General features: G+C 43.9%; 3 protein-coding genes across 3 annotated transcripts; all 3 read left to right on the forward strand.

Annotated features, from left to right (window-relative positions):
• Positions 1-4,277: 4,277 nt before the first annotated feature.
• LOC143037785 (protein FAM200A-like) lies at positions 4,278-4,628 on the forward strand. The gene has a single exon (XM_076206338.1). The coding sequence runs from the start codon at positions 4,278-4,280 to the stop codon at positions 4,626-4,628; it is 351 nt and encodes a 116-aa protein (XP_076062453.1).
• A 132-nt stretch (positions 4,629-4,760) lies between these two features.
• On the forward strand, positions 4,761-5,201 carry LOC143037786 (protein FAM200A-like). The gene has a single exon (XM_076206339.1). The coding sequence runs from the start codon at positions 4,761-4,763 to the stop codon at positions 5,199-5,201; it is 441 nt and encodes a 146-aa protein (XP_076062454.1).
• Positions 5,202-6,483: 1,282 nt separating this feature from the next.
• On the forward strand, positions 6,484-8,527 carry LOC143037787 (uncharacterized). The gene is made up of 2 exons (XM_076206340.1): positions 6,484-6,802; positions 7,038-8,527. Exon 2 carries the CDS (start codon positions 7,046-7,048, stop codon positions 8,525-8,527), a length of 1,482 nt encoding a protein of 493 aa, XP_076062455.1. The 5' UTR covers positions 6,484-6,802; positions 7,038-7,045.
• The last annotated feature ends 1,473 nt before the right edge of the window (positions 8,528-10,000 follow it).

Below are 10,000 nucleotides of genomic sequence, written 5' to 3' on the forward strand. Positions count from 1 at the left end.
AAGGGGTGAAAGTGGCAGTAGACTGGAAGTGAACATTAAGGGAGAGCGACTGGAGGAAGTGGATAGTTTTAGATACTTGGGTGCAAGTGTAGCTGGAAAAGGTGAAGTGAAGGTGGAGGTAGAATGTAGATTGAGAGAAGCGAGTAAATGCCTTGGTGGATTAAAGAGTGTAATGAGGAATAGACATTTAGGAATGGATGCGAAGAGGAGACTGTATGAAGGAGTGATAGTGCCAACAGCACTGTATGGGGCAGAAACGTGGAACATAAGAGAAGAAGAGAGAAGGAGCTTGAATGTGTTTGAGATGAGGTGTCTGAGAAGTATGGTGGGGGTTACTAGGCTAGATAGAGTGAGAAATAAGGAGGTGAGGAGGAGAACAGGGGTGAAAAAGGAGCTGGGAGATAGGGTTGATGAAAGAATATTAGGATGGTTTGGACACATGGAAAGAATGAGTGAAGAAAGACTAGTAAAAGAGGTATGGAAGGCAGATGTGGAGGGAGTGAACATGAGGGGACGTCCTAGGATGAGGTGGATGGATGGGGTGAAGGGTGCTTTGGGGAAGAGGGGATGTCTGTTGAGGAAGGAAGGGAGAGGACGGAAGACAGAGGAGAATGGAGAATGGTTGTATATGGATGATGTTGTGATTGCATGAGGAGGAATGGGCGGGGGGGGGGGTGAGGTAGTATGTGTGAGCAAATTTTGACGCAGCCCGAAGGGATTTCTCCCCGTCCTCTCCTTATATGCAAGGGGGGACGGAGAGGGGGGGTCGCCGATTAAATGAAGCGGCCTTGCTGTGGATGTGCTGTGTCTTGCGACACTGCTTCTGACCCAGGGCGGTGGGCAAGGTGCAGGGATGACCCGTCATCCAGGAGGTGCTCAGATGAGAGGGAGGGTGGGAGGGGTGTGGAGTGTATTTAGGGATGAAATGGGTGGGAGTGTTTTTATGCCTTTTCCTTTTTGGCTACCTCCCTTGAAAGGGGGAAAAAGCCTTGGTATATGTATGTATGTATGAATAAAAACAAATCAAGTTAGTGGCAAATGATCTTCCTTGTCTAAAACCGAATTGTTTTGGATTCAGTATATTGTTTTCTTCCAGATGTTTAGTCCATCTATTCTTGATGACTTTTTCACATATCTTAGCTATTGTGTTTGTTGGGTCTTCTTTATATCCCCCTTTATATATTGCCACAATACTGGCGTGTTCCCAGTCTTGCGGTACCTTTCCTTCTTTGAGTGAGCAATCTATTATAATATACATTTTGTCCGTTAGTTCATCTATACATTCTTTTAGTATCCAGTTTGCAATTCCGTCCGGGCCGTGTGATTTTCTGACATCAAGGTTCATTATTTGGTCCCTTATTTCTTTCTGTGTCACAATTATTTCTTTCATTGGGGGGATCTTTCTCCCTTTCCTTCATCCCAATTATGTGTATTTTCATTTGTGAATACATATTTGAAATGTTTGTTCATAATGTATATATGTATGTATGTATGTATGTATGTATGTATGCATGCATGCATGTATGTATGCATGCATGCATGCATGTATGTATGTATGTATGTATGTATGTATGTATGTATGTATGTATGTATGTATGTATGTATATATGTATGTATGTATATATGTATGTATGTATGTATGTATGTATGTATGTATGTATGTATGTATGTATGTATGTATGTATGTGTGTATGTAACTATATGAAGTAGACTGATCCATGACTAAGACGTCTTCCAATGCAGACGAATAATTCAGTGAATAACGTATGATGTGTTCATTATGCATTGTTTTGATTCAGGCTTTTGTACCGCACGAACTGAGGTGGTTGTGGCTCTGAATATAATGGCGAGAGCCAGGTTGGAATTAACTAAGGTAAAAGAGGATCACATAGAGGAAAAATGTCTCAGTTTCTCGTCGTTCACTGAAGTGACGCTTCCTTCTACCCCTCCTCCTCCAAGGGAACGCGTGTGACTGAACATTTCCCATAGCTCATTTTTCTGTCGCCCATCCTCCATATTTAACACCCCTACCTCCTCTATCCCCTCTCCTCCTTCCTCCTTCCTCTATTCTCACTTCACGTTCATCTTTCCTCCCTACTCCTTCTCCTCTCATTTCTACCCCGTCGACCCTCCATCAACCTCTCTACTCTCTCCTCCTTCCTCCCGTTTCCCTCATCGCCCTCTCTCCTTCCTAGTCCATAACAGTCAATCAACTCTTCCCCCTGCTCCTTCCTCCATTTCTTCCTTCTGACGCCTTTCTCTTCCCATTCCCCTCCCGCTCCCATCTTCCCTCTACCCCATTTTCTTTCTCACTGTGGTATGAGCGTGAGTGTGTATGGCGCGGACGGGGACGGACGGTTGGCACCCCCTCCCCCTCTTTCTGGGGGGGGGGGGAGGGGGTCAAAGGGCACGAGCGCTGGTATCCCCCTTCCCACCCGAATGTGGGGGGGTTGCCTCACGTTGGCTTGGGTGGCGCAGTGCCGAACAAGGACCGTGCGTGGGTGGTGGTGAATGCGAGTGTGAGTGGAGTGTACAGTACCCGGAAAGGGGGATATGGTAAGCTAGCATTAACGGTTAGGAGGTAGGGAATTAGGCTAGAGAAGTGGAGAGTGTTCCGCAAAGGAATGTAAGGGCCCACCCAGGAGCGACCGAAACCGAAGAACCGACGTCATCGACGCACAAGCAAGTACTTTTGAATCACACTCACCTAAACCTTAACCCCATTTCCCCTACTGTGGTATCAGTGTGGTGCGAGTGTGGGGTGCAGATAGCATCCCCGGCACGGGTTCAAAAGTTACCCTGTAGACCAGTGGTTCTTAACCCCTGGGTCGCGACCCAAATTTGGGTCGCCAAGCCATTTTATTGGGTCGCTAAGGGTTTGCAAAAAATAATTATTTTCCCACTACAAATATATTATAATTATATACTGTAATAATTAAAATACATGATGCCTAGTTTTAGGATTCTAAGCAGACCATGATTAAATAAAAACTCCAAAGCAGAAAATTTATTTGAAGTGTTTTGAAATTTCAATGTAAAACCGACAATTTGAAGTTTTCCGTACGTCCGTACGATAATTCTCTTGTGGCTTTGACAACACTGGGGCCTGGGCCTAGGCTAGCAGCGTCACTGCGTCAGTTATGTTTCAACAGCTCAAAGGGTAAGGTGAGAGTAATGGTGTTTTGTCGGTTTGAGCCCTTATCTATTTATTGTTCCCAAAATAACTGCATAATAGTGGTTTTAAATGTGTAGTTTAGTATACTGATGTTCGATTTATGTATGTATAGTTTTGTTTTATGTACTTAACAAGAATATATGGTACTCGATGCTACTTCTCTTACCAGTATTTATAATCGTTTGACCTAACATTGTGTTTTTCTGTTGTTTTCAGGTGGTTTAGTACAACAATCATGGCTAGCAAAAGAGAACGTACAATAGCGAGTTCCTTAACCTGGGCTTCACACATGTAACTCATCAAGGCGTGCTTAAGCCACAATGTGTTATTTGTGGAGAAGTCTTAAGTAACGAATCTTTCAAGAAAAACAAACTTAAACGACATTTGGAAGGAAAACACAGTGGACTTGTCAACAAGGATCGGAGCTTTTTTGAAAGAAAGGAGCAGCAACTGAAAAGGCAGAGACTGGATGCTCCTACCAACCCAGCAGTTATCGGCATGCAACAAGCAACACTTGCTTCATACCTGGTAAGCTGGAGAATTGCAAGAGCTAAAAAGCCACATACTATTGGTGAGGAACTGATAAAGCCTGCAGCCCTTGATTTGGTGCGAACAACAATTGGAAATGAATTTTCCAAGAAAATTGAACATGTTCCTCTTTCGAATGACACAGTTAAAAAACAAATTCAGAGTATGTCCTGCGACATTAAGTCACAGGTGATAGCAGCCATAAAGGAGAGTGGGCAGTTCAGTCTCCAGCTACACGAGTCAACTGATTTGAGTGATGACGCCCAACTCATGACATATGTACGCTATCAAGGTCAAGAAGACATGGAAGAAGAGTTTTTGTTCTGCCGGCCACTGCAAACCACAACAACAGGAGAGGATATTTTCATGATGCTGGATTCATTCTTCAGCGAAGAAGGACTTAACTGGAAACAGTGTTATAACGTTTGTTGCGATGGTGCACCAGCAATGTTAGGAGCGCGTCATGGTTTTACTGCTCGAGTTAAGAAAGAAAATCCATATGTGGATTGTTCACTGTCTCCTCCACCGTGAAAATCTTGCTGCTCAGAAACTGTCAAATGATTTGCAGAAGGTGATGCAGGAGGTAATTCAGATCGTTAATTTCATCAAAGCTAGGGCTCTCAACTCTAGGTTATTCTCTCAAATGTGCTCTGACTTTGATTCTACACATATGCATCTGTTGTACCACTCTGAAGTTAGGTGGTTGTCACGAGGAAAGGTTCTTCAACGATTGCTTGATTTGCGTACTGAGACCGAGATGTTTCTGGCTGAAAAGAAACATCAATTGGCCCACAAATTCTCAGATTCAAACTGGTTGATGCAAGTAGCATATCTTGCAGATATATTTGCTGAGATTAATTCCCTGAATATGTCAATGCAAGGTCGGGATCAGACATTAGTTGGGCTTTCTGAGAAACTGACATAATTCAAAGGAAAACTGAAGTTGTGGATGAATAAAGTAAAGGCAGGAAAAACAGCATCATTTCCCTCCCTAAATATACTTCTGGAGAACGAAAACTATTCTCTTAGCCAAGTCCAAGACATTATTGTGCAACACATGTCCAAGCTTGTCACAGAATTTGACCATTACATTCCAGAAAATGCACATAAATACAGTTGGATCAGAAACCCATTCAACATTGAAGCTGAAGACCTAGCTGAGGAAATTTCAAACATCAACAACCTACAGGAGCAGCTTATTGAGATCCAGAGTGATGAAGCACTTCATTATGATTTTAAAAGGCAACATGAATCACTAAGCTCATTTTGGATAAAAGTGTACAAAGAAAAACCAATTCTTGGAGGTGAAGCCATAAAAGCCCTCCTTCCATTTGCTACAACATATTTGTGTGAGGCAGGATTTTCTGCCCTGACAATCACGAAGACCAAGTACAGAAACCGCCTACAACCTGAGGATGATCTAAGATGCAGTCTAACATCAAAATCACCCAGATTTGAGGAGCTGGTCAATACGCTCCATTGTCAAGGCTCTCACTGATTATAAGAGTAGTAGCACATTACATGTCAAGTTGTGAATAATTTTGAATTTCTTTCTCTACAGGGATATATCACAGTCTAATTATCCTATTTAATTTTATAACATGAAACCCAAACATACCTTTTTTGTTTTGTGAGGCTAGCAATTATATGTTTGTATATTTTTTTCATATATCACTGTTAATTATATGTGCTACTTGTATTAATAAACATCCCAGCATGTAATTTTGTTTCTGTAACCCGCTTTTAAAAGCATAATCATATTACTTATAAAGACAATTCGTATATCTATGTAGGCTTGGGTCGCGATGCTTGATTTGTGCAAAATTTTGGGTCGCTGCCAAAAAAGGTTAAGAACCACTGCTGTAAACGAAGGGGGCGAACGGGTGTTGGCCGATGGATATGGACAGTGTGCCTCGAGTGAAAGAAAGGACAGAAGAGAGCGAGTGAGCAAAGTGCAGTGGAAGAAAAATATAAAGATTAATTAGCTACGGTAGGATTATAGGATTGATAGGCGTTACGAGTGAAAGAGAAAGTAGCTAAAGGTCTTCGTCATCGCAGATAAGGTGATACGTCACCCCGTGATAACACCCACCTTATATCATGATTATGTGCAAGGTTGTGGGGCCTCTGTTTTATTAAGTAGTCATTATTCAGGTACAATAACTATTATTCTTGAACTTCATGTCTTAAACTAGTCGTTGGAATTGATAGTATGTATGAATGAATGTACGTACGTTCGTTGTAAGGTTGTAGGGGCTCTTTCTAAGTAATAAGTAGTCGTTGTTCAGGTAGTGACTATTGTTATTGAACTTCATATATTAAACTAGTCGTTGGAGTTGATAGTATGTATTTTATGACTTTGATGTTATTATTATTATATATATATATATATATATATATATATATATATATATATATATAATATATATATATATATATATATATATATATACATATATATATATATATATATATATATATATATATATATATATATATACATATATATATATTATTTTTCACTTATTTATTTGTTTATTTATTCATTTATCTATTTATTTGTTTATTATTTATTTTTGCATTTATGGTTTGTGTGTGTGTGTGTGCTTGTGAGTGTTGATTGTTTGGCTGTGTTCGGGCATGTGGATACTTTGTGTTCGTATATATTAAAAGCTTGAGCTGGCATTTTCCTATATAACTTTATTGAAAATTTATTATGAACTGAACAACGTATGTGACTAAAAACATAAGGACTAATATAAAACACACGATGTGTCAAAAGAGCGTAATAAGGCGTACAACAGACACATTAAACGAACAAATTTGAAATGTATTGTTCACTTATGAGAATCAGCTGACTCCGTCACTCGTCCACCAACCGTTAGTGACAGCGTTTGAAATTGTTAAACGTCTGTACCTACTGGTGCTCTTTATTTGACACTATTTCTCTTGTCCAGAGAGCCTATTTCTTCAAAATACTTATTCTAGTGGCTGAACAAATACTCGTTCCTGTAGTGAATCGTGATTTTAGCGCATAAAACTGTGTGTGTCGTATTATTATTATGCAGTAAAATAGGTTGAGAAGACCGATAGGTTCAGGTAAGATTATTGATAATATATTTCTTGTTGACGTTATTTTTTTCTGATAGTGCTTGATCAAAATTGTTAATTGGGTAAATTGTATATTGTGTAATAACTCGCCTTTCTTAGAACATTTTATGAGTAATAAGCAATAGCAAGTGGTGAAATATAGAAAACTCAAGATTGGAAATTACGATAATAACAAGGCTACCATTTTTCGCTAAGTGTTTATATTTCATTTTACAATTTTCAGACGCCAAGATGACACACGTCGAAATAGGCGAGAGCGTGATTCAATATAATTTCCAAATAGAAGACTTCCACAAAATCACCCCTAACAACAAATGCCCCTCCTTTGAATTCCCACTTTCTGTGAATGGGTTACGCACGAAGTGGGAAGTTGTGGTCAGGCCTTTCCAGAAAGAAAACGACAATGACAATTACGATGAACCATTGGAGTGTCGGAACGTCAGCCTTGAAGTAAAGTGTCTATGGTCGAGTGTGACCAGCCCCTCCATAAGTATAGTTATGGGCATAAGTGGGCGAGATGAGCTGGAGAAAATATTAAGACCCTCCAAGCGAGAGGATGAGATTTGGCGCGGGAAACTGATTTCACGCATCTCTATCACCTCCCTCAAGTTGCTGCAGGAGAAAACACTGAACTTCTATCTGCAGTTTTTCATCTCCTCTAGCACCATCGCCCGCTCCGTGGACAGCTTGGCGTGTCTGGCGACGGAGTTGGGTTTGCTTCGGGAGAGGACGGCTGAGCGTGCAGATGTCCTCCTCATTACCAGTGACAAAAAAGAAATTCCTGCCCACAAATGCATACTCCGTGCGCGCTCCAGTCTTTTAAAGGCGCAGGAGAATGACCTACAGCACGAGGAAGAACCGCTCTTATTGTCCCCAGCCAGCGACAAGGAGAACCTAAAAGTGGAACTTGGCCAAAATAGACGTAGTGATCGAAGTGACAGCCTTTCCTCTGGGTACCACTCCCAGGCGCTCACCTCTCCCGAACCCTCGTCGGACACGTCCTACAGGGAGAACAGCCCCTCCTGTAGAGTAGGAGCCGTGCCACCACTCTACATCAGGAGCCAAATCCGTAGCAAGAGAACGATGACCCCGACCCTGGTGTCCCCAACTAAAAGGTTAACGACCTTCTCCACCCGAGAGGTTCGGATTTCGCCTGTTAAGCCCTCCGGAGCCAGAGGGCCAACCGGATTACCTGCCTCGCCTAGGGGTTTCAGAGTCCAGAGGGAGTCACCCAGTCGGGGCAGATCGCCTTTTAAGACCACAGGTCAGCAGACGAGGCCTTCACAAGAGAGACAGTCGCCCCGAGCCGCCTCGACCGATCTCCAGCGGCGCCCTCTCACTCCCACATCCTCCTGCAACAAGTGGCCCTCGCCCTCTGCTGCCCGCCGACATCTCGACTTTACTCCCAAACCCTCCTACCTTGCCGCCTCCGCCACCTCCTCCCCATCTTGCTCCTCAGCATTATTCAAACCTCCAATCACCATAACCCCTCCCTCTCCCCCACCCAACTATTCCCACCCCACAACCTCCAGCGTGGCAGTGGACAAAGCTACTACAGAAAAGAGTGTTTTGAAAACTTTCATGGGATACAAGGACGACTTCGAAGAGGGAGCCTGGAGGATTAGGTCGACCATGAAGGTCAGCATGTCTGCATCGATCACGAAGCAGTTGCTGACTTGGCTTTATGAAGGTGAGTTGACTGATTTCGTATAAAACTGAGTTTTTCACCCGGATCCATCATCTCCCCCATCCTACTTGCCACTTCCTTCCCCCATTCTTACTTCACCCCTCCTACATGATTGCCATCCTTCTTGTCTATCACCCTCCTGCCTACCTGCCATCCTTCTTGCCTTCCTGCATACCTGCCATCCTTCTTGCCTACCTGCCTACCTGCTATCCTTCTTGCCTTCCAGCTCCTGCCCGACATCCTTCTTGACTTCCAGCTTCTCCCTCCCTGTCTGCCTCACCCCTGCCTGTCTGCCTTCCCCCCTCACCCCTGCCTGTCTGCCTTCCCCCCTCACCCCTGCCTGTCTGCCTTCCCCCCTCACCCCTGCCTGTCTGCCTTCCCCCCTCACCCCTGCCTGTCTGCCTTCCCCCCTCACCCCTGCCTGTCTGCCTTCCCCCCTCACCCCTGCCTGTCTGCCTTCCCCCCTCACCCCTGCCTGTCTGCCTTCCCCCCTCACCCCTGCCTGTCTGCCTTCCCCCCTCACCCCTGCCTGTCTGCCTTCCCCCCTCACCCCTGCCTGCCTGTCTCCTTTCTTTCCCCTCTCCTTCCTGCCTGCCTGTCTCCTTTCTTTCCCCTCTCCTTCCTGCCTGCCTGTCTCCTTTCCTTCCCCTCTCCTTCCTGCCTGCCTGTCTCCTTTCCTTCCCCTCTCCTTCCTGCCTGCCTGTCTCCTTTCCTTCCCTTCTCCTTCTCCTTCCTGCCTGCCTGCCTGTCTCCTTTCCTTACCCCTCTCCCTCCTGCCTGCCTATCTCCTTTCCTTCCCCTCTCCCTCCTGAATGCCTATCTCCTTTCCTTCCCCTCTCCCTCCTGCCTGCCTATATCCTTTCCTTCCCCTCTCCCTCCTGCCTGCCTATCTCTTTTCCTTCCCCTCTCCCTCCTGCCAGCCTATCTCCTTCCTTTCCCCTCTTCCTTTCCCCTCTCACTTCTGCCTGCCTATCTTCTTCCTTACCCCTCTCCCTCCTGCCAGCCTATCTCCTTCCTTCCCCCTCTCCCTTCTTACCTTCCCCCTCTCCCTCCTGCCCGCCTGTCAGCCTTCCTTCCCTCTCCCTCCTGCCTGCCTGTCTTCTTTCCTTCCCTCTCCCTCCTGCCTGCCTGTCTTCTTTCCTTCCCTCTCCCTCCTGCCTTCCTGTCTTCTTTCCTTCCCTCTCCCTCTTGCCTGCCTGTCTTCTTTCCTTCCCCTCTCCTTCCTGCCTGCCTGTCTCCTTTCCTTTCCATGTCCCTCCTGCCTGCCTGCCTGTTTCCTTTCCTTCCCATCTCCCTCCTGCCTGCAAAATGTAAAGGGAAATATATTATATATATATATATATATATATATATATATATATATATATACATATATGTATATGTATATATGTATATATATATATGTATATGTATATATGTATGTATATATGTATATATGTATATATGTATGTATATATGTATATATGTATATATGTATATATATATGTATATATGTATAT

This window comes from Oratosquilla oratoria, chromosome 23 (genome assembly GCF_046742065.1).
Source record: "Oratosquilla oratoria isolate Oo_2021 chromosome 23, ASM4674206v1, whole genome shotgun sequence".
In the NCBI taxonomy this organism is placed as follows: domain Eukaryota; kingdom Metazoa; phylum Arthropoda; class Malacostraca; order Stomatopoda; family Squillidae; genus Oratosquilla; species Oratosquilla oratoria.